The following is a 24,250-nucleotide window of genomic DNA, read 5'->3' as shown; positions in this document are numbered from 1 at the left end:
ACATTGAACGTTCCTGAGTGGCCTAGTTACAGTCTTGACTTAAATAGGCTTGAAAATCTATGGCAATGATAAACAACCAATTTGACAGTGCTTGAAGAATTATAAAAAGAATGATGTGCAAATGTTGTACAATCCAGGTGTCCAAAGCGCTTAGAGACCTACCGAAAAAGACTCACAAGCTGTAATTTCTGCCAAAGGTGTTTCTGACATGTATTGACTCACGGGGTTGAATACTTATCTAATCAAGATATATTACTGTTTTATTTTTCATGAATTTGTACAAAAAATTAGTTTTCTTCCACATTGACATTACTGAGTAGTTTGTGTAGATCGTTGATCAAACATGACAATTCAATTATTTTTAATCCCACTTTGTAATACAACAAAATGTGGAAAAAGTCAAGGAGGTTGAATACTTTCTGAAGGCACTGTACATTTAGAATAATTGATTAGTATCTCTATGATTGCATCGTTGGGACCACTTTTTCTTTGATGGTAACCAGATCTTACAGAGTGGCTTTAACATATTCTATAGTGTTCTCTAGCATCCTCTCGTGTTCTCTCGTATTCTCTAGTCCAGTGGATAAAGGCTGTATCTTAGACCGTGATGTGTAGATGTAATATTCTAATGTAATGTAACATAAAAGACAAATAAATGTTGGATGTCATTTTTTCTATTTCCTAATTCCACCTTAAAAATAAACAGTAAAGAAACCGTTTGTAAAAACATCCTACGTCACATACAAACTGCATTACAGACCTGCTCCACATCACCACTACTGATGGTAAAAAGAACATCAACGTCATATAAAATCCTCATTTACCATCATTTACTATGACCATTTATCATCATCATGTACTATAATTTACAATCATTTACTATCATAATTTACAATCATAATCTAACTTCATAATTTAACATCAATTCAAAAATCAAACATGAAAAGTGTATCATGTACAGTATATGTGATGATAACACCAATAAAGAGTTTGAAAACAATGTCAAATGGATGTAAATATGAAATTCAAAGATAAAAAAGTATTATATATATACACTGCTCAAAAAAATAAAGGGAACACTTAAACAACACAATGTAACTCCAAGTCAATCACACTTCTGTGAAATCAAACTGTCCACTTAGGAAGCAACACTGATTGACAATAAATTTCACATGCTGTTGTGCAAATGGAATAGACAAAAGGTGGAAATTATAGGCAATTAGCCAGACACCCCCAATAAAGGAGTGATTCTGCAGGTGGTGACCACAGACCACTTCTCAGTTCCTATGCTTCCTGGCTGATGTTTTGGTCACTTTTGAATGCTGGCGGTGCTTTCACTCTAGTGGTAGCATGAGACGGAGTCTACAACCCACACAAGTGGCTCAGGTAGTGCAGCTCATCCAGGATGGCACATCAATGCGAGCTGTGGCAAGAAGGTTTGCTGTGTCTGTCAGAGTAGTGTCCAGAACATGGAGGCGCTACCAGGAGACAGGCCAGTACATCAGGAGACGTGGAGGAGGCCGTAGGAGGGCAACAACCCAGCAGCAGGACCGCTACCTCCGCCTTTGTGCAAGGAGGAGCACTGCCAGAGCCCTGCAAAATGACCTCCAGCAGGCCACAAATGTGCATGTAAATATATCTCAGTGTTAAGAGGTGTGACGACCCTTCCACACTGTCTGCAAAATTATTTTTCTTTGCTCTTGTTTTCCTTAATAGGATGTCGGTGGGGGGAGCCGGGAGGGTCGTCACCGAAATGGGACACAACTGTGCTCGGGGGTGTCCCGGGGATAAATACACCTTTCCGCCATACGTTGAGGAGACTCTCTCCACGCAGACACACGTTATTTTTGGTTGTGCCATTTTGTGGCTTGTTTGTTTTGGCACCTCTCATCACCCCTCATTATCACAATTTATGCACGCAACCACTCATGTACATTACTGACTACACACACCGTTGTTAATTAAATTGCATGTAGTTTACTTTTTAAAATAAAAATATTTTTGTTATTCCTTATTTCCACGTTGTCTCCCTCTTTGTCACAGGCTACGAGCCGGTTCGTGACACAGGGGATTGATGTGTAGGTAAATCTTTAGCATAAACTTACAGGGAGCTATTCAATATTCAAAATTATTTCACGTGACGTGTGGGGCATTCAATCGACTCTTTAAAAACACACTTTGACAGCATTGTGATTGTATAAAGGAACAATGCTCTCATAATCTATAACATTATTATTAAATCACACACAATGTTATAAAATGTAAAACAAAATTAGGTAATTTTACAACAGTAAAATATAAAGGGGATTGGATGTCAGCCTCTGGAGCTCCACAGCGCCTCACTATGGCCGTCTGCTGCTGTAGAAATCCACTCTGTTGACCCCTGCTTCAGGACCTGAGGACAGAGAGAGACAAGAGAGAGGCAACATGGTCTCTAAACCACATAGGGAGCAGTCATTGACACAGATATTAGAAAACTAGGCAGAAACAATGCTGAAAGAAACTTTATAAAGACTGACATCTACTCCAATGAAAAATAGTCTTCCACCTATATTATGAGAACAGCAGGTACCTGAGTAACAGAGGAAGTTGTAATGGTCATCACAGAGCCGCTCCACCCAGAGGAAGTTCCCTTCGTTGGCCCCGTTGGTCAACGCTCCACAGGGGTTGGAGATGTCCTTCCTAGGGGGAACGCCGTTCACCCAGTGGGTGTAGTTTATACAGTCTCCGGTCATCCAGTACCATGTGTCTCCCAGGATGTACCTGCAGGCAGAGAAAAGCTGCCTCACTTTAAAATCAAGCTGCATGAACAGTGGAGCAAACTGAAGATGTGAAGATATTCAGCAACTGTTGGTACACAACATTGGATGGCTGCTATAAAATTAATATTTGACTGTTAAAACCATTAGGTAGTGTACCTGCGCAGGCTCAGCCACAGATGGGAGGTGAGGGGGGTGATGAGGTTACTCTCCTTCACCAGTTTCTCCAGGACCCTCTGCTCTGTCTCGTTGCGAACACTGACCAGGTCCCAGTAGTGCTCTCTGCAGTAGATCAGAGCATCGGACCAGCACAGCTTCTCCCTCACCACCATCACCTTCCTCCTCAAGAAGGTGACACTGGTGGAAGGAGGAGGTGGAGTGGAAGTGGAGGGGAGAAGGGTAGAAGCACTGGTGGAGGTGGGAGATTGAGAGGAGGAGGGGGATGTTGGGGAAGAGGGGAGAAAAGTAATGGTGAGAGATTGAGTAGGTGGGAGGGGTGAGGGGGGATTATTGGAGAAAAGGGGGAGAAAGAAGGGGGGAATAGTGGTGGTGCGAGGTAGAGGTGGAGGTGGGAGGGGTGAGGGGGGATGTTGGAGAAAAAGGGGGAGAAGAAGGGGGGATAGTGGTGGTGGGAGGTGGAGTGGAGGTGGGAGGGTGAGGGGGGATGTTGGAGAAAAAGGGGGAGAAGATGGGGGGATTGTGGTGGTGGAGGTGGAGTGAGGGGAGAGGGTTTGATGTTGGGGATGTTGAGGAAGAGGTGAGAGAGATGGGGGGATAGTGGTGGTGGGAGGTGGAGTGGAGGGGAGAGGGGTTGATGTTGAGGAAGAGGTGAGAGAGATGGGGGGATATGGTGTGGTAGGTGGAGTGAGGGGGAGGGTTGATGTTGGGGATGTTGAGGAAGAGGTGAGAGAAGATGGGGGGATAATGGTGGTGGGGAGGTGGAGTGAGGGGAGAGGGGTTGATGTTGGGGAAGAGGTGAGAGAAGATGGGGGATAGTGGTGGTGGGAGGAGGAGTGGAGGGGAGAGGGGTTGATGTTGGGGAAGAGGTGAGAGAAGATGGGGGGATAGTGGTGGTGGGAGGTGGAGTGGAGGGGAGAGGGGTTGATGTTGGGGATGTTGAGGAAGAGGTGAGAGAAGATGGGGGGATAGTGGTGGTGGGAGGAGGAGTGGAGGGGAGAGGGGTTGATGTTGGGGAGAGAGGTGAGAGAAGATGGGGGGATAATGGTGGTGGGAGGTGGATGTGGAGGGGAGAGGGGTTGATGTTGGGGAAGAGGTGAGAGAAGATGGGGGGATAGTGGTGGTGGGAGGTGGAGTGGAGGGGAGAGGGGTTGATGTTGAGGAAGAGGTGAGAGAAGATGGGGGGATAGTGGTGGTGGGAGGTGGAGTGGAGGGGAGAGGGGTGATTGGGTCTGAAACAGAAGTCAAGAGTTCACAGCTCTCATTTAAGGGGACACTGACATCATATTTCAACTTTAAATGCAGGAATTCTCACCACTATATAACAATATTGACTTTACTTTGTTAGATTTGGCAGAAACTTCAACCATTCATTACACCATTCTGTTTTCTCTTTTGATTTATGACATCAGCTTTTGATTCTCCTACAGATCTGTCATAGAATATTACTTTTATGATCAAAAATAAATGTGAACAGTGAAGACAGTTATAGATGATTACCTCTAGGAGTGCCATATACTTCCACCTCACACAGAGTGAGATATTCATTCCTGTCAGGGATCACCACAACAACGTAGCGACCCTCCATCTCATTACACTGGACAGTTTTGGTCTCTCCTGCTTGGATGAGGGATATGACAACACATCTGAAAGAGAGAGAGAGAGTGAATGAATGAGGACGCTCTAGAATGTGCAGTACCATGTAGAATACCATCATCAGTCTGTTAAATATAAAGCCACAGAGTAGCAACAGAAGTATGGATGAAAACCAATGTATCCTAATAGATTCCAGAGACAAGTACAAATCTATATGTTGTTTTTATTTATTTATATGTCACCTGGGGTTGTTGATGCCATTGCTCTCCAGTGAGTTACCGATGCGGATCTCAGCACCATTAAGCCTCTCATGACAGCAGTCTCCTCTGTTGGTGATAGTGACAGCTGTCACTCTGTACACATCCAGCAGGTCCACTCTCCACCAGGGGTTGGTGTCATATGCAGTGTGGGTGCAGGATCCTTTCTGACCGTCTGATTCTCTGTTCCCATCAATGGCATTTTGAGCTATGCAATACCATTCTGTTGATGACTGGGTGGCCACTCCTTTCAACGCTACATTTACTACAGGGACAGAGAAAATACTGTTTTAATACAGAAATGACAAATTATTGCCAATGAAGTTTCACGTTGAAATGTCTTTCTTGCAAGCTCTAAACCCAACAATGCAGTAATGTAATACTAAAAATATCAGAAGTTAGAACAAAAACACACAATAAATAAAAATAAGAAATGAGAGGAACAGGAGAAAGTAATGAATATAATGGGTCAGTCAGTTCCAGTAGCATATTTACAATGTGCAGGGATACTGGAGTGATAGAGGGAGAAATGTATAGWGGTAAGGTGACTACGCATCAGGATWTATGATAAACAGAGTAMCAGCAGTRTAWATGATGAWTGTATGYGAGTTGGTGTGCGTGTGTGTAGAGTGCATATTATGTGTGTGAGAGCAAATTATGGATTGTGTGTGTGTGTGTTGGAGTATCGGTGTGTGTGAGTGTTTAGGGCCCTGTGAATAAGAATAAAGCAATTAAGMATAATCAGGGTTGGGGAGTAACGGATTACATGTAATCTGTTACATGTACGGGATTACAAAAAAAACGGTAACTGTAATCCGTTACCAGCAGAAATATTGTAATCAGATTACAGATACTTTTGAAGAACTAGATGATTACTTTGAGGATTACTTTTACATTTAGAAAGGATGTTTGAAAAAAAATATTTGACACTTCTCTGTTTTCTCAATGACATTCAAATCAGCATTGAAAAATGACGCAAGTGTATGTTTATTCCACCTGAGCAAGTCTGACACAAATCAGAGAATACAACAGGTGTAGACCTACCCGTGAAATGCTTACTTACAAGCCCTTAACCCAACAATGCAGATCAAGAAATAAAGTTGATCAAATATTTCCTAAATAAAGTAAAGTTTGAAAAAATCTAATCAATCAAAAAGGTGTTGTCGTGCCATCTTCACAACTGTCTTGGTGTGTTTGGACCATGATAAGTTTGATGGTGATGTAGACTCCAAGGAACTTGAAACTCTCGACCCGCTCCACTTCAGTCCCGCTGATGTTAAAACTTCTTATGGATCGGTGTCCCGTCTATGGGACAGTTGTTGCCCAATATGCATAATGTGACTAGAACGTTGTTGTAAAGTACAACCAATTTCCCCGTACATATAAGTGTCTTATATTGGTAGAATGCTTAAATTCTTGTTAATCTAACTGCATTGTCCAGTAGCTATTACAGTGAAAAAATACCATGCTATTGCTTGAGGAGAGTGCACAACAACAAAACACTTTTATCACGCGACAGGTTTGATAGATTCACATCCGAAGGAAAATAATTTCCTTACATTCTGAAATCTTGCTCTGATTTGTCATCCTAAGGGTCCCAGAGATAACATGTAGTGTCATTTTCTTTTATAAAAACCTTTTTTATATCCTAAAAAGATTGATATAGTATGCACGATCGATTTTGTATTTCCACTCGTTCAACTTGCAAAGAAAGAAATCTGTGAAAATCGAATGCTAAACATTGTTTAACCCAGTCAAATAAGGTTCGTATTTATTCCTCAGGCACTCTAAAAAGTAACCAGCCTTTGCTATATCATTCTGCATTCAGTATATCCTTTGGAAAGCCAATTTTAGCCAGGGAGACATGACATCATTGCACGTCGATGAGACGGGCGGGGGTTCACTTGATTGACTGTATCTTTGTCCCATGGCTACCTATCGTTTTGAAACCTAGCTAGCTAGAAAGCCAATGAGCTGTGCTTTACGTGAGTATGTGGAAACCCTTTGTGTGAAGAAAAACCTTTGTGCTAATCTCGCGCTTATGAGAGTCGAGTGGCCATTGGAAATCCATGCAAGAACACGTCGCAGCGCGTTAGGCATATCTGTTATGACTATGTATGAACTTTCCAATTTGTAAGTCGCTCTGGATAAGAGCGTCTGCTAAATGACTTAAATGTAAATGTCAATGTAAATATCATGGCTACTAATACTGGAAAAGCTAAATCAATGTCCAGGTATACAGCTTTTGGACAATATTCTAGCAGAAATCTTCCGGGAAAGTGTCACAGAATCAGTTAGTGAATATAGTTTAGACAACAGCTAAAGGAAAGGATGCGACCTTAGACTGGTAAGTGAAATACATTTAGACCTTAGACTGGTAAGTGAAATACATTTTTTTAAATATATATTCTCATGCTAATGCAGTTGTTTGAATGGTTGCATAGTTTTCATTTGATTTTTTGAAATATTTTATTTGATTGCTATATATACATATATATATATATATATATATATATATATATATATATGATTGCTATATATATATATATATATATATATATATATATATAGCAATCAAATAAAATATTTATATATATATATATAAAATCCCTGAAGAAATATATGTATGACTAGCAAACAAGATACTTGAAAGTCACAACATGTCAAAGTCAACATACAATACACATTGGGCTCCTGAGTGGCGCAGTGGTCTAACACACTGCAGTACCTGGTTCGAATCCAGGCTGCATCACAGGCTGCATCATACACCTGTGATTGGGAGTCTCATAGAGCGGCGCACCATTGGCCCAGCATCGTCCGGGTTTGACCGGGGTAGGCGTCATTGTAATTAAGAATTTGTACTGACTTGCCTAGTTAATAAAATAAAATGTGAAAAAAAATTGGTACACACATTTCAACAGTGTTCTCCCTACTCTATATAATATATGTTTGTAGATGTGTTGTTAATTTGATGTATTGCTAAAATAAAGGTTCAATAAAATGAGTAATAAACTTCAGATCTTACTGATAAAAAAAAAAAATCTTCAATAGTGGTAAAGACTGACTTCAAAGAGACCACATTCAAGTCCTCCATCCCCCACTTAGTCTGACTGCTGCTCTCTCTGGCTCCACAACAAACCCCCGCCCGGCCATCTAGAGGTGTGAAAACCCAGCCAGCCTACAAGTAGAGGATGGTATGTGCTTGACAGCAGAAAGAGACTTGGAACTTGTGCCCAGCAGCACAATATTGTGTAGAGGGTGTTCTAAATACTGTAATTGTAAATAGTGTGTACATTTTAATGTAATTTAAAAAAAACTTTGTGTGTGGTTTGTGGTGTGTTCACTTATGACATTAGATCAGTGTTGGCTGCTAACTTGGCCTTTATCTTAAATATTTCACTTCTGTGTTTGGAGACATTGGATCAGCATTCTTGTCGTGTCTCCTGTTAGTACATTTCATGTAGGAAGTTAATGACATTCCTGGGAGTGTGTAAACTTGTATTTTTTATTAGCATAGCATTTTTGTATATTTTCTATAGTTATGTTCTTGAAAATGTATCAATTTACCAATTCTGCCACTTGGGTACATTTAGGCAAATTGTGAGGGACACCTGGGTGACTTCATACTAAACGTAGCTTGCTCATTCTTAAAGTTATCAGTCTGAAACTTCACACATACACTGTTGCCCTTTTGTGGACACTATCTACATTCCCTACAGCTTCCTAGCTGAATGTGTGGCTTTTCTTTTTCATGTCAAAGATGATGCAACAAAAATGGAAATGTTTTCTTTTTTTCTTTGTATTATCTTTTACTAGATCTTTTGTGTTTTGTTCTCCTACATTCATTTCACAGTTACACAAACTTCAAAGTGTTTCCTTTCAAATGGTATCAAGAATATGCATATCCTTGCTTCAGGTCCTGAGCTACAGGCAGTCAGATTTGGGTATGTCATTTTAGGCGAAAATTGAAAAGAAGGGCCTTATCCTTAAGAGGTTTTAATGGGGGCCTGTACAATCTACCTGCAGTGAAGCCGCTCAACATTTACATTACATTCAGTCATCTAACAGACTCCCATCCAGAGTGACCAACAGGAGCAACCAGGGTCAAGAGCCCTGTCCAAGAGCACAAGGACAGATGCCCCACCCAGGCGAATAAGGGGACCCAAACCAGCCACCTCTCGGCCACCGGCCCAAGCTCCCAACCGCCAGGCGACCAACCATCCAAGATCCCCCCACAGTTCCCCTCGGGAGCTGCCCCTCAACCATCCAAGACCCCCCCCCCCCCACACACACAAATCCTTCCAAAAAACTCCCCCTCCACTCCACTCCCCACCCCAAACCCTCCCATTTCCACCCCTCCCCCAATCCACCGTCCCCCCCAACCCAACTAAAACTACCACCCACCCGATGCGCCAACAACCAACACAACAAAAACAAAAGACAAAAACAAAAGACATCAAGGCCAACTGTTTGTGTGCATATGTGCACTACTTACATGTGTGTATGTCCGTTTTGTACACGTGTGAATTTGAATGAAAGTGTGTGTATGCAAGTGTACGCGCGTACAAACGCTTGCATGGCATCAGTCTCAGGACAAAAGGCATTGGATCTAATAATGTTTGTTGACTTTGAAAAAGCTTTTCATAAAGTACGAATGGAGTTTATATATAAATGCCTAGAATATTTCAATTTTGGAGAAATCTCTTATAAAATGGGTTAAAACTTCTTGAGGGCAGGCGCAGCTTTTTTCACTTTCCGGAAAAATAGCATCCAAAATTCAACTACTTGCTACTCATCCCCAGAATATAAGATATGCATATTATTAGTAGATTTGGATGGAAAACACTCTGAAGTTTCTAAAACTGTTTGAATCATGTCTGTGAGAATAACAGAACTTATGTAGCAGGCAAAACCCTGAGGACAAACCATTCAGAATTTGTATTTTTTTGATGTCACTGTCTTTTCAATTAGGTTTTTTAGAGATACCAGATTTCTAATGGACTTGCTTGCAGTTCCTACCGCTTCCACTGGATGTCACCAGTCCCTGGAAATCGGTTGAGGTTATTCCTTTGTGTACTGAAGAAGTAGGGCTATCGTAAATGAGGGCCACATGAAGTACATTTTTGGAGAGAGTCACGTTATGAAAAAAGTTGCGTCAGTTTGGTTTCTTTTTGTATTGAACACAGATCATCCCGTCTTCAAATTGATCGATTATTAACGTTTAATAATACCTAACGTTGTATGACAAAAGTAGTTTGAAATGTTTTGGTAAATTTACATGTAACTTTTGATATATTTTGTAGTGACTTGGCGAAAGTTGGAAGCTGTGTTTTTCTGGATGAAACGGTCCAAATAAATTGACATTTTGGATATATATCGACGGAATTAATCGAACAAAAGGACCATTTGTGATGTTTATTGGACATATTGGAGTGCCAACAGAAGAATTTCGTCAAAGGTAAGGCATGATTTATATTTTATTTCTGCGTTTTGTGTCGTGCTTGCAGTGTTGAAATATGTTACTCTGTTTGTTTACTGATGTGCTATCATCAGATAATAGCATCTTATGCTTTCGCCGAAAAGCTTTTTTGAAATCTGACATGTTGGCTGGATTCACAACGAGTGTAGCTTTAATTTGGTATCTTACATGTGTGATTTAATGAAAGTTHGATTTTTATATCATGTTATTTGAATATGGCGCACTGTATTTTCCCTGGCTATTGGCCGGTGGGACGTTTGCGTCCCACCTGCCCCAGAGAAGTTAAAGTTAGGTATAGTAACCCTAGGTGTAAAATAGTAAATAATGGCTACATCTCAGAAAGTTTTAAACTATCTAGAGGAGTAAAACAAGGTTGTCCACTATCGGCATATCTATTTATTATTGCCATCGAAATGTTAGCTGTTAAGATTAGATCAAACAAAAATATTAAGGGATTAGAAATCCGTGGCTTAAAAACTAAGGTGTCATTGTACGCTGATGATTCATGTTTTCTTTTAAAACCACAATTAGAGTCTCTCCACGGCCTCATAGAGGATCTAGATACTTTTGCCATCCTCTCTGGATTAAAACCAAATTATGATAAGTGTACTATATTATGTATTGGATCACTAAAAAATGCAAATGTTACATTACCATGTAGTTTACCAATTAAATGGTCTGACGGAGATGTGGACATACTCGGTATACAAATCCCAAAAGAAAGAAATGATCTCACTCCAATAAATTTTTATAGAAAGTTAGCAAAAATAGATCTTCCTACCATGGAAAGGAAAAAAGCTGTCTATTTGTGGGAAAATCACCCTGATTAACTCTTTAGTCATATCACAGTTGACCTATTTGCTTATGGTTTTGCCTACACCTAGTGACCTGCTTTTTAAATTATATGAACAAAAAATATTCCATTTTATTTGCAACGGCAAACCAGATAACATTAAAAGGGCCTATTTATATAACGAATATGAATTCGGAGGGCAGAAATGATTAAATATTAAAGCGTTAGACCTCTCACTAAAGGCATCAGTCATACAAAAGTTATACTTAAATCCAATCTAGTAAATTGGTACGAATGTCTCATCCTATGTTCAAGAAGGGCCTTTTTCCCTTTATTCAGATTACACCTGCTCACTTTCGGTTGTTTGACAAGGAAATAATCTCCAAAATATCTTTATTTTTTAAACAAGCCTTAGAAAGTTGGTTGCAATTTCAGTTTAATCCACCTGAAAAGACAGAACAAATAATACAACAAATATTGTGGTTAAATTCAAATATACTAATTGATTAAAAAAAACGGTATTTTTCGAAGAAATTTAAAAATTAAAATTTAAAAAAAAAAAGGTATAATTTTAGTGAATGATATCATAAATAGGACTGGATGAGTTATGTCACCCAAAAATTACAACCAATTAATTGCAGCATTACCACAAAAATGGAAGAGGCAAGTAGAAGGGGAAAAAACGTGTATGTCGGCCCTGTATTAAAGAACATAAATAGTTAAAGAAAAGTGTGATAAATAAAAACATATACCAATTTCATTTAAGGTCCAAAAAACTGACAGCTGTGCCATATAAATTGCAAAATAGTTGGGAAGAGATTTTCGATGTACCCATTCCATGGCACATGGTTTATGAATTGATACGCAAAACAACGCCGGATTCAAAACGTCAATTTTTTCAATTTAAATTACTATACAAAATTCTTGCAACCAATAGAATGTTATATACAGTATATGGGGGATACAATCTTCCCAGCTCTGCAGATTCTGCTGTGAGGAGGCAGAGTCATTAGATCATTTATTTTGGTATTGTCCATATGTAGCTAGTTTTTGGTCACAGGTCCAGGAATGGCTGAAGAATTGCAACATTTGCCTAGAACTAATGCTGCAGATAGCAATACTGGCGTGATTTGAAAAGCCACAGTCAATCAATCAATAATATTATTATTATTTTAGCAAAAAAATATATTTTTAATTTATAATCTGTAGAAGCTATGAGAATAGAAAGGTTCAATTATTTTGTGAAGCATCACAGCACATCACAGCACAAATATATGGCAAATAGAAATCCGAAATGGATGATGTTGAGAGATAGATGGGAGGGGTTGAATGGAGCTGAAGGGTGGGACTAATAACAAGATAAACAATGTAAAACATATGGGATCTGTAAAATGTATATAGGTTCGGAACTTTTGTGAAATAGCACAGTTACAAATAGAAATAAAACTGGATGGACATCAGAAATAGAGGAAGGACTAAGAACAAACAAGAGAGAACTATTGTAAAGTAGACTGTGTCTGTAAAATGTGTATAAGATGTATAAATTGAAGGTAAAAGCCGAAGTGTTTATTAGTTTACTCCAATTGGGGGATCGGTGGTAGGGTTGCGGGGAATAATAATAAAGGTATATTCTTTTAAAAAGTATGTATGTCTATATAGGTATGTGTATGTATATATGTGTATATGTATGCATGAGTGTATGGATATATATATTTACCCCAAAAATATATGGGGGATTGGAAATGATGCAGACAATTACATTGATGGAAGCAACATTCTTTCTACAATATTAAGCTGATCCACCCCTTAGAATTATTTATTTTTTAATTGAAAAAAAGGTAAAAAATAAAATAATAATGTTTGTTTATTTTGACAGAATTTTTTTATTTTATCTTTGACCGTCATTCAACCCCCTGCCCAGCAACTGGATGATGGAGTTAATGATTACTGATGTGAGTGCTATAGGGTGGTAGTCATTGTGGCATGATGCCTTAGAGTTCTTGGGAACAGGGATCTTACAATTCCTCATGTTAAGATCAAGTTGTAGATATGACAACTTTGTATTTTCCAATAATCTATGTGTAAAGTAATATAAAAAAGATAAGTCAATCTATTAGGATTTAGAATATTTATTTAAAATGGTAATGTTGTATAAAACATTATGACAGTCAAAAWGTCTGTGGTCTCACCTGTTGCAGCATTGACCATCTGGGCTAGCAACACAACTCCTGTAAATAAATCAGAATTTGCATACATTAAAATCATCTTCCTTGTTTATCCATTCTGTACTTCATTTTGCCCTGTCTGTATGAGTAGTTGTAGAGGCACTACAGTGAAGCAGAGGTATGATTACCAACTATTGCTGCAGAAGTAGTGATGAAAGGTAGGAGGTAGAGAAATGTGATAAAGAAGTAAAAGGAAGCAACACTGWTTGCTGTTGTTGTGAAWAAACAACACACAAAACAACAACAACAGGAGGCATARACGTCTGCTGTCWCGCCCTGATCTGTTCCACATGTGCTTGTCACCACCCCCCTCCAGGTGTCGCCCATCTTTCCTATTAYCCAATGTTAYTTCACACAGTCTGCACTTGGTCTTACCTTGATTCCTGATAGTCTGCATACGTATGCATTAGAAACTCACCCATTAAAGGGCAGAGAGAGAGACTCCACAGCATGTTTAGTGGTTGAGGCTTCATTCAACCACCTGTCTCCTGCCTGTAATGACAAAACAAAAAAACTGGGGTTAGGTTCCCTGGGGCCCCAAATGCGTTAGTCCAGCCCTATTCAGCAAAGRTTTAAATCCAACCCACTGCCCTTCTAACTTGCACTCCCTCCTACTTTTCCCAYCTCCTCTTCCCTGTTCTATCTCAGTACAATATATTTAAATAGTAATAATATGAATAATAATAACATGAATAACACTAATAATAWGAATAATATTACTAWTRAWATKAATAATAAAACAAATTGGTGACTATGCATATTTCATTACAATTTGAATTTGCGTCACATACCGCATACTGTTGGTGATGTTATGCTTGGCTATTGTTTACGGTAAACTAAACAAGACACTCTAATAGATGGAATATCCAAATGGTAAATTCACTACAGGAGGTACACAATACACAGTAAACAAACGTGACCAATAAAATCCTTCAGGTTGTAAAATAAAAAAAATCAAGTGAACAACATTGAATGTTCTGTCATTTAACAGGCTTTTACAATTATAAAAATACAAGTTTTATAAATCAAATCATTACTAATTTTAGACATTGTACATGAAATAACTACCTACCCGCTGTTTGAAGAAGTTGAAATTTTGAAGAGTGGAAATATCTTTCTGTGTCTTTTACCCCCGTCTGCTCATCTGTCACCTTGTGTGTCCTTCTATCATTCTTTGTACACTATGGAAATCTTTGATAATATATTCATATTGTGGGCTGTGTAGCCTTCTGTACTGTACCTCAGCACACAGAGCATCCCAGTGCTCATATTGACACCATTCATCTGCTTTTAACACTTTGTTGTCCCACATTGTTTCTCCACGTTACTCCATGGAAATAATGTTTATTTTTAATATTTTTGGTAACACAATGCATGACTGTGTATTGTACACTGCTCTCCTATTAAAAATAGGCTTCTACTCATTCCAAGGGTTCAAACAAGGACTGATACACAGAGGTAGATACTCATTCAATCAGGTAGATCTACATATATTGAAATACACTTTGCTAACAGAAAGACACAATTTCATGACAAAGATCAGTGTATAAGCTCTGATAAAAAAGATTGAAGTCCAGTCTGATGTCTTGTAGGGAGCCTAGGAGGGTAGTCCACCCTGTGCCCTTCCTCCTCTCAACCTAATTTTACCTTACATACATACGCGACGCAAGAACGCAATTAGCTATGCAAAATGTCGATCCTGAGTAGTTGAGTGGAGTTTATAATTGTGGGGATGCACACGTCTGAGTATTATTGCTACATAACAACGTAGGATCAACATTTTGCGTAGCCTCGAGATTTTTTCTATCACGTTTGTTTTATGAAAGTGGTAGATTTTCTAAACTCTAAGTACAAACTCTAAACTGATAACACTTGTAAAGCCCCTGATATTATGTTCAGAACCTTTGATTATGCATTCATTGGGGTTTCACACATCTTTCACCCCTGAGTCATTCAATACATCAGATAATGAGAGGCTCACCATGTAGTCATTTTAACTACCGTGTATTCCAATAGTAAAGAATACAAGATACACATTTAAAACTGTTATTTTTKAAGKGTTGAATAGAAAGAATAGTAGATGGTAAATATAATTGTCCATACAGTATTCAACTATAACTTGACATRCACAATTGTTGTATAATTTGTATCCAATGGCAGGTTGTGAGCATGTTGAGAAATATGTGAGTCTTACAGTTTCATTATCCTGATACATTACATAAGTAGGACAAATCATCAGAAATAGAGGTATTGTAAAGGGGTTGGCTACTGTAAAAACGTAGCACGGGGCCATTTCTACCTCATGCAATATTGTACAAGATAACCATTTCAAGGTGCCCTGTCAGATGACCTGTCACCTGATACAGTATCACCTTTCTCTCTGCTTGAAATTCATCAGCTTACAGTGTATCATAAAAATGCAGATAATGACTGGAATATATTGTTATAACCCAGGTATTTCAGCAGTCCGTTGTACAAATGATGCTATAGTTCCAAATGGTACCACATAGAATGACTCTTTCCACTTTGTCCTATTGAAGCACACTGGCTGATGGAGAATGATGATGATGATAGACACATCCATATATGATTTGGTTTTACCTTCCAACATAGATTGATGTCAAATTGATATTATTGCATTACGTTCTCACGTAAGGTATACATTTGTGTAGTTTTGCATTGCGTACTGCATACAGTATAAATTAGTGTAGTTTGTGCATTGTGTACTTCCATAAGGTATACATGAGTGGTTATTGCGTTGCATGCTGCTTAAGGTAAAAATGAGTGTAGGTCTTGCGTACTGCATATGGTATAAATTAGTGTAGTTCTTACGTTGCGTACCTATGTGAGGTATAAATAGTCATATAATTATTAATACAGTTTATACAGGTTTTATACAATTGTTTTGTATAAATAGTCTCTAAAATATATGCAAACAAACCATAAATGTCTACATTTTTGTTTTCTTGGAAAGGTGTGAGTGTTAAATTATACAATATCAGTACTTTTTGCATTTACAACTTGTCTGTATAATTGTATAATTGTATAATCTGTATAATTGCTATTTTTGGGACTGGTGCTCTTCACAAAATAGATGGCATCATGAGGTAGGAAAATTATGTGGACATATTGAAGCAACTTCTCAAGACATCAGGCAGGAAGTTAAAGCTTGGTAGCAAATGGGTCTTCCAAATGGACAATGACCCCAAGCATACTTCCAAAGTTATGGCAAAATGGCTTAAGGAAAACAAAGTCATGGTATTGGAGTGGCCATCACAAAGCCCTGAACTCAGTCCTATAGAAAATGTGTTTGCAGAACATAATAAGCTTGTGCGAGCAAGGAGGCCTACAAACCTGACTCAGTTACACCAGCTCTGTCAGGAGGAAAGGGCCAAAATTCACCCAACTTATTGTGGGAAGCTTGTGGAAGGCTACCCGAAACGTTTGACCCAAGTTAAACTATTTAAAGGCAATGCTATCAAATACTAATTGAGTGTATGTAAACTTCTGACCCACTGGGAATGTGATGAAAGAAATAAAAGCTGAAATAAATCATTATTCTGACATTTCACATTCTTAAAATAAAGTGGTGATCCTAACTGACCTAAGACAGGACATTTTTACTACGATTAAATGTCAGGAATTGTGAAAAACGGAGTTTAAATGTATTTGGCTAGGGTGTATGTAAACTTCCGACTTCAACTGTATATGTTCGAGTAAATATTATTCAAATCAAATGAAATGTTATTTGTCACATGCACCGGACACAACAGGTGTAGTCCTTACAGTGAAATGCTTACTTACAAGTCCTTAATCAACAATGCAGTTTGAAGAAAAATTCCAACAAAAAATAAGAAATATAGGTAACAAATACTTAAAGAGCAGCAGTAAAATTACAATAGGGAGGTTGACATACAGGGGGTGATTACCACAAATGTTATGAACATTTAAAGAAAATCAGTATTTTTAATGTGTTTTATTTCCAAATGATTTCTTGTAATATTTCTACAAATGTGATAAGAGAATTAAGTTCTCCTGTTCATTAACCAATCCAATTTGTTTAATTACTCAGTCTGCGCTATCAGGATTTGTATGATACTGATAGAAATGAAACAGACAGAGGCCCAGTCTACCATAGTTAAACGTTTATTCACAGAACGTTCTAACGTGCACATTACAAAGACCTTCAATTTATAGTGACACACATACTTCCACACAAACCATCAAAACCCGCCAATGGAGTCCGTGAGAATAGCGTCTTCCTGTCCTCCCCTAATATAGGGAGAGACCTGGGACTGGGAAGTTCTCAGTGTCCCAGCCAAGGTAGGCCCCGAATCTGGCTCAGACAGACAGTCTGTTATCAAACTTCTAGACACATTGTCCCCAAAACATTGATTCAGACTTGGAACTACACTCCAGGATATATTATTATTCCCCTGACTAAAATCATCACACGTATTATAATAATCGAATTATTCTAACACTTACATAAATGCTTAATAATAGTCTAATGATTCAAATCAATTTCATACAATCATATGGCTAATGATGTTAAGAACATTTACTCTCTATGTTCAATGTGTGGGTCATATTTTATGGCTTTGCTGTTATAATCATTTCAATGAAGTCAAATATTAAAGAACACGTGTCCCTGCTCAACTTGTGTGAACCATAAGCCTATGGATGGTCATGGTCCAGAAAAATACGATGCAGTTTAATCATAGTAATTTGCCACAAAATCCCTTGATTTTCACTAAACTATAACAAAAATAAAATATATACTAAAGAAAAAATATATATATATGTTGGACAAGCAGCTATTCTACAGTGGTATAGAACTGACTGGTGTCCACATAGTTATTAGTCAGAAACACACGTTGCCATCACTCAATGGTTTCAGGTATATCTCATCTACTTAAAGTTACTATAACATTTCCAAAGGTGTCCTGCTTGGTCATAAAGACCCTTAGCTTCATGGTAGACAGCACTGGCTGCTTTCTCTGCTGCCTCCTGTACTGTCTCTGCCTCCTCTGCTGCAGTAGCTCCTACTATCCCTCCTCTTAATGTCCCAGCAACAACTCCTGCAGCTATGCCTACTACCCCTGCACCTATGCCTATCTCTGATCCAATGAGATCCACTGTCTCTCCTGCAATGACTGGTCCTTCAGCATTCGCCATGACTGTTGGCACTGTTTTCATTGAAGCTGCCATCTGACGTTTGACTAAATGAATCTGTGGTTTTGTAGCGAGTGTGAGTGGGATCCCTGTCACCAGTGCCACCCCAAGAAAAGCTCCTACCACAACACCTGTTGTAATCCCTGAGAGTTTGATCAGGCTTTTCTTCCACACTATTTCTTTAGCCTGTTTTCTCATCTCTTCCTGTTTCATCTTTCCCGTTGACTCCTTCCTAAGACTCTCTATCTCAGCTTGTATTAATCTCTCTGCCTCTTGGAGCATCTCACTGGTGTAGAACCCTCCTCCGTTATCTCTCACCATCTTCTCTATTGTGTTGAGTAACTCTGCTACTTGGTACTGGTTGCTGTACCGACCCTGCTGATTGGTGTTCCAGTATTTGTTGTCGATCACGTGACAGCGGCCTCCACATTTCTCCACAAGCTTGTTCAGTTCAGCATTCTGTTGGACAAACTTCTCAATGGTCAAACCATTGAGCTGGTCACCATGAGTGAAGAGGACTGTGGCATATTTGAAGGCCTCTGGTGAAAAATWWGTCTCGATTTTYRCYACGGCTTCGTTCTCGTRGACTGTGTACCGTTCCACTTTCAGTACGATGAGAAAGGCATGYGGYCCTGGAGCACACTCTGTTATACATTTRACTATTTTAGGTTTCAGCTCCTCTTCAGGGATGTCAGTGTCAAAGAATCCAGGTGTGTCAATCAGGGTGATGTTTCTCCCTTTGATGTTCTTGGTATGAGCTTCACATATCTGTGTTGCGGAGATGGAGGAACTGTCTGAGAGGAACACATCATCTTGTCTGAAGATGGTGTTTCCAGCACTGCTTTTACCTCCTCCGGTTTTCCCCAGCAACACAATCCTGATGTCTATAGGGAGGGTTCAGAATTATAACTTGAAATGGATCAATCATAAAGTAATACTGTATTGGATTTAAAGGTGGGAGTGAAGTGTTGTAACTCACCATGTGCTGGACGATTGCCCATTCTGGGCAAAGCATTCTGGGCAGTCTGAAAAGCCTGTAGATTAGAATAAACAATACAACTGTAATGAACGACTGTAATTGTAATTATTACACCAAATTTGGAATTTTGAATTTATGACACAATTTTATAAAACGGCTTCAGAGACGTGATTGGCTGAAATATATTTATGTTAATGGACATTTTGTGAAATGCTTTAAGACCTTTAAAAGTCTCTGCTCACCTTCGTAGAATCTCTGTCATTGGGATGGACAACAATGCGGACAAGGAAAGGGGTTCTGCTCGCTCGGTTCTGTTCATACCTACAGACCTCTTCTAGCAGAACCTGCGTTGCCACGTTGTGAGGGAACTGCAGAACCACACCAGTTCCAACTACAGGGAACGCAATGGAACAGAAGCCCCGGATCTCACAAGAGGTCAGGATTTTCCTCACACCYTGCCTCAGAGCCTGAGAGAGGACCAGAAGTAAAGGGTTAATGGAGGTTCAAAGGTCATAACACACACACACACACACACACACACACACACACACACACACACACACACACACACACACACACACACACACAGAACAAGGGGACACACCTGTACTGCTGGTCCTTGGGGGTTGTTGTCCCAATGTGCACAACTGAGGAAGAAGACAAAGCCAGACCTGAGACCAGAGAGTCCCTCCACCAGGACATTGTGACCGGGTGCAGTCTGTCCCCCTGATTCCCTCACAAACGCTGTCATCAGCGCCGGTCCAGCTAATGCCGATAAGACATGACCAACACGGGAGGAGAGAGGGTCACTACCAACCATGGGGGACACAAGGGCATCCACCTTCAGAGAGATAGAGAGAGACAGACAGAAAGAGAGACAGACAGGAAAATATATAAAGAAATAAAGTAAAAGGGTAAGAGAAAAAGAAAGAGAAAGTGTAAAAGAGAAAGTGAACATTGAGTCAGTATAAAGTCAACATAATTCACAGATTGTTGTTGAATAAAGGCTGTGGCCATGTCAGTGTGTCTCTCTCTCACCTGCTGTTTCTCTATGGTTCCCTGGATGATCTCCACCTGGACACAGACCTCTGGAGCGGCTGTTCCCCTGGCGGAGGCAGCAGTGGTGTCTCTCTGAGGAGCATGTGTAGTGGTAGTGGTGGTGCTGGACTCTACCTCCCACCCAGGAAACTCCCTCTTCCCCTGTAACAGCCTATCACAGGCCTCCTGCATGGCTCTCACTGCCTCTCCACTCACATCAATCAGAGTGACCTTGGTAAGGATGTGCTGTTTCCTCCCAAAGTCCCTCACAGCAGAGACTATGGCCTCAGAGCACACCTTCAAAGGAACGCCGAATAACCCCGAGCTGATGCAGGGCATGGCCAGGGTCTGGAGCTCCAGCGTCTCTGCCAGATCCAGGGCTGCCTTTACTGTCTTCTCCAACAGAGGGCGCTCATTCCCACCTACGTTGCCACCTACTGGTCCCACTGCATGCAGCAGCATCTTACAAGGCAGCTTCCCTCCTGTGGTCTCTACCACTGTACCTGTGGGTACTCTCCCTATCTGCCTAACCAGATCCCTGCTGGCCCGCTGTACCTCAGGCCCCCCCGCTCGGCTCAGAGCTGCAGCCACGCCTCCAGCGTGATCCAGATTCTCATTGGCTGCGTTCACGAGCACGTCCGCCTGTTCCTGGGTGATGTCACCTTGACGCACCACTACCTGCAGCCCCAGCTGGAGGCAATAGCTGGTGGCTGAGACCGTCTCGTCCAATCTTGATCCGGTGCACGCTTCGTTGACTACGGCATCCTGATGTCGTTGAGGGTGTCTCACAACTCTCACACTGGACTGGTCTATCAGAAAGGCCCCAATCTCCTCCCTCAGCTCCTTAACCTGCTTCACGTGGCCCAGCAATAGCACACTACAGCCAGGACCGCACCTGGCTGCCACCCTGCGTCTGCTCTGGTTCATCTCCTTCAATTTCTTCTCAAGCTTGGACCTCAGATCACCTGGGAGGGCAGCGCAGTTAGGCAAGTCGATCTTCTCCTCCCCAAACTCTGCCAACAGATCCTTCTCAGCCTGGTCCAGTTTCCAGGTGGAGAGGGAGAACAGACGGAGCTCTGTATCCCCCAGCTCTACCTCCACATGGTGTCCCAACCCCAGCAGACTGCTCAGGTTCCCAGGACTCCCATACTCCTCCCTCAGGAAGGACAGGAGGTGGGACGACACCCCAGGCACAACCCGCTCCAGTACCAGAGAGATCTTATCTGTAACCAACTGTCTGGCTTTCCGGACTTCATTTGCGATCCCCTCCAGCTTCAGCTGAGCTGAATTAATGTGAGTCACCCTCACCCCTGGAACAACCTTACCTAGATGCTTTTCTATCACTTCCCCTAAAAGACGGAGCTTGGCCTGCCCTGGACGACAGGTGATGCTGATCTTCTCCTGCTTCCCGGAGCTCAGACCCTGATCTTGGAAGGTCTCCAACTCCTTCAGCTTGGCCTTGACCTCAGCCCCCTGCCCAACCACCACCGCAAACCCTTCCCCTAACTCGCAATAGACCCTCACATCCTCCGAACCCAGGGTACTGCTCTGCAGCAGAGTCTGGAGCTTACCTGGGTCTACCTCATAATGGCATTTGTACCGCTCATGGAGCTGTTTGAACAGTCTCTCTACCTGTACCTTCCAGGGTCCCACCCCAAACCCGATCCCATCTCCACATAACCCAGCTTGGCCTGAATCTTTGACCACTGCCCTCCCATCCTCTGGATGTAGGTGGACAGAGCAGCCTAGGGAGGACAGCTGCTGCTGCAGGTCTCTTCCAGCCCCAGGGCTCTCCTTCAGGTATCTCAGGAGGTAGGAGTCTAGATGGAGTTCATGCTCTAGGAAACCAGGTGGCGATGTCTGGACAGGGAGGGAGGGATGGAATGGGAGGGACTGGTGACTCTAGAGTCAGAGAAAAAAGGTGTAAGTCCTGGGGAATTCCACTCTTAATGATTATTATGTCTGTCTTTATCTACACTTATTATTAATTTATTATTGTAGGTTGACCGTACAGCTGCGTCTGGATTATCTGATAAATCTAGCAACTGGTTTGTTATTTGTCCATTTAGTTTAGTACAGATTTTTGTTTAGCTAAAATGTACAGTACTAGTCAAAAGTTTGGACACACCTACTCATTCCAGGGATTTTCTTTATTTTGACTATTTTCTACATTGTATAATAATAGTGAAGATATTCTTCAAAGTAGCCACCCTTTGCCTTGATGAAAGCTTTGCACACGCTTGGCATTCTCTCTACCAGCTTCATGAGGTAGTCACCTGGAATGCATTTCAATTAACAGGTGTGCCTTGTTAAAAGTTAATTTGTGGAATTTATTTCCCTTCTTAATGCATTTGTGCCAATCAGTTGTGTTGCGACAAGGTAGGGGTGCTATACAGACCAAGTCCATATTATGGCAAGAACAGCTCAAATAAGCAAAGAGAAACAAAAGTTCATCATTACTTTAAGACATGAAGGTAAGTCAATACGTACATTGCTTCAAGTGCAGTCGCAAAAACCATTAAGCGCTATGATGAAACTGGATCTCATGAGGACCGCCACAGGAAAGGAAGAATCAGAGTTACCTCTGCTGCAGAGGATAAACACATTAGAGTTACCAGCCTCAGATTGCAGCCCAAATAAATACTTAATAGAGTTCATGTAACAAACACATCTCAACATCAACTGTTCAGAAGAGACTGGATGACTCAGGTCTTCATGGTCAAATTGCTGCAAAGAGACAATTACTAAAGGACACCAATAAAAATAAGACTTGCTTAGGCCAAGGAACACGAGCAATGGACAATAGACTGGTGGAACTCTGTCCTTTGGTCTGATGAGTCCAAATTTTAGATTTTTGTCTCCAACCTCCATGTCTTTGTGAGACGCAGAGTAGGTGAACAGATCATCTCCACATGTGTGGTTCCCAACGTGAAGCATGGAGGAGGAGGTGTGATGGTGTGGAAGTGCTTTGCTGGTGACACTGTCTGTGATTTATTTAGAATTCAAGACACACCAGCATGGCTACCACAGCATTCTGCAGCAATACGCCATCACATCTGGTTTGCGCTTAGTGGGACAATTATTTGTTTTTCAACAGGACAATGACCCAACACACCTCCAGGCTGCGTAAGGGATATTTGACCAAGAAGGAGAGTGATGGAGCGCTGCATCAGATGACCTGGCCTCCACAATCACCCGACCTCAACCCAATTGAAATGGTTTGGGATTAGTTTGACCACAGAATGAAGGAAAAGCAGTCAATAAATTCTCAGCATATGTGGGAACTCCTTCAAGACTGTTGGAAAAGCATTCCTCATGAAGTTGGTTGAGAGAATGCCAAGTGTGTGCAACACTGTCATCAAGGGAAAGGGTGGCTACTTTGAAGAATCTCAAATATAAAATATATTTTCATTTGTTTAACACTTTTTTGGCTAGTCCATGATTCCATATGTGTAATTTCATACTTTGGATGTCTTCACTCTTATTCTACAATGTATAAAATAGTCAAAATAAAGAAAAACCCTTGAATGAGTAGGTGTGTCCTAACTTTTGACTGGTACTGTATGTTCTTATCATTCCTCATTTTGTAAATTATTATGTTACTTATTATATTATCACATAAACCAAACATGCAATGTAATCAGACTATTTTGACGTCATTTGAAGGGATAATAAAGTTATTACCTGACAGACAGATCCATGATATATGACTAAACTTTATGTTTACTGGGATGTAAATACAACAACAGTGCATTGATGTCTGTGTGTTTTG

At 40.5% G+C, this 24,250-nt stretch overlaps 3 protein-coding genes across 3 annotated transcripts; all 3 read right to left on the bottom strand.

The window, feature by feature from the left end:
- Positions 1-2,351: 2,351 nt before the first annotated feature.
- On the bottom strand, positions 2,352-3,222 carry LOC111960047 (L-selectin-like). The gene is made up of 2 exons (XM_023981936.2): positions 2,919-3,222; positions 2,352-2,763 (listed from the first exon to the last, which is right to left on the bottom strand). Exons 1-2 carry the CDS (start codon positions 3,089-3,091, stop codon positions 2,478-2,480), a joined length of 459 nt encoding a protein of 152 aa, XP_023837704.1. The 5' UTR covers positions 3,092-3,222; the 3' UTR covers positions 2,352-2,477.
- A 1,183-nt stretch (positions 3,223-4,405) lies between these two features.
- Positions 4,406-13,723, bottom strand: LOC111960139 (fucolectin-5-like). Its single transcript, XM_023982044.2, has 4 exons — positions 13,705-13,723; positions 13,251-13,289; positions 4,775-5,054; positions 4,406-4,582 (listed from the first exon to the last, which is right to left on the bottom strand). Exons 1-4 carry the CDS (start codon positions 13,706-13,708, stop codon positions 4,423-4,425), a joined length of 483 nt encoding a protein of 160 aa, XP_023837812.1. The 5' UTR covers positions 13,709-13,723; the 3' UTR covers positions 4,406-4,422.
- A 3,728-nt stretch (positions 13,724-17,451) lies between these two features.
- On the bottom strand, positions 17,452-23,349 carry LOC111960138 (protein mono-ADP-ribosyltransferase PARP14-like). The gene is made up of 6 exons (XM_070437799.1): positions 23,344-23,349; positions 20,479-22,380; positions 20,045-20,281; positions 19,683-19,907; positions 19,441-19,495; positions 17,452-19,345 (listed from the first exon to the last, which is right to left on the bottom strand). The coding sequence occupies exons 1-6, from the start codon at positions 23,347-23,349 to the stop codon at positions 18,198-18,200; spliced, it is 3,573 nt and encodes a 1,190-aa protein (XP_070293900.1). The 3' UTR covers positions 17,452-18,197.
- Positions 23,350-24,250: the final 901 nt, after the last annotated feature.

The sequence above is a fragment of the Salvelinus sp. IW2-2015 genome, linkage group LG37, assembly GCF_002910315.2.
Source record: "Salvelinus sp. IW2-2015 linkage group LG37, ASM291031v2, whole genome shotgun sequence".
Classification (NCBI taxonomy): Eukaryota; Metazoa; Chordata; class Actinopteri; order Salmoniformes; family Salmonidae; genus Salvelinus; species Salvelinus sp. IW2-2015.
The sequence above is the reverse complement of the archived record's forward strand: the minus strand, read 5'-3'. Positions and strand labels throughout refer to the sequence as shown.

What these genes read in the sequence shown, in the direction of transcription:
- LOC111960139 (XM_023982044.2), bottom strand. An exon ending in GATGGTCAATGCTGCAACAG is followed by an intron (nt 5,055 to 13,250) that starts GTGAGACCACAG and finishes CTGTCCCTGTAG; the next exon opens with TAAATGTAGCGTTGAAAGGA. An exon ending in AATGGCATCAACAACCCCAG is followed by an intron (nt 4,583 to 4,774) that starts GTGACATATAAA and finishes TCTCTCTTTCAG; the next exon opens with ATGTGTTGTCATATCCCTCA.
- LOC111960047 (XM_023981936.2), bottom strand. Translation starts at nt 3,091, where the DNA reads ATGGTGGTGAGGGAGAAGCTGTGCTGGTCCGATGCTCTGATCTACTGC. An exon ending in CTGTGGCTGAGCCTGCGCAG is followed by an intron (nt 2,764 to 2,918) that starts GTACACTACCTA and finishes CTCTGCCTGCAG; the next exon opens with GTACATCCTGGGAGACACAT.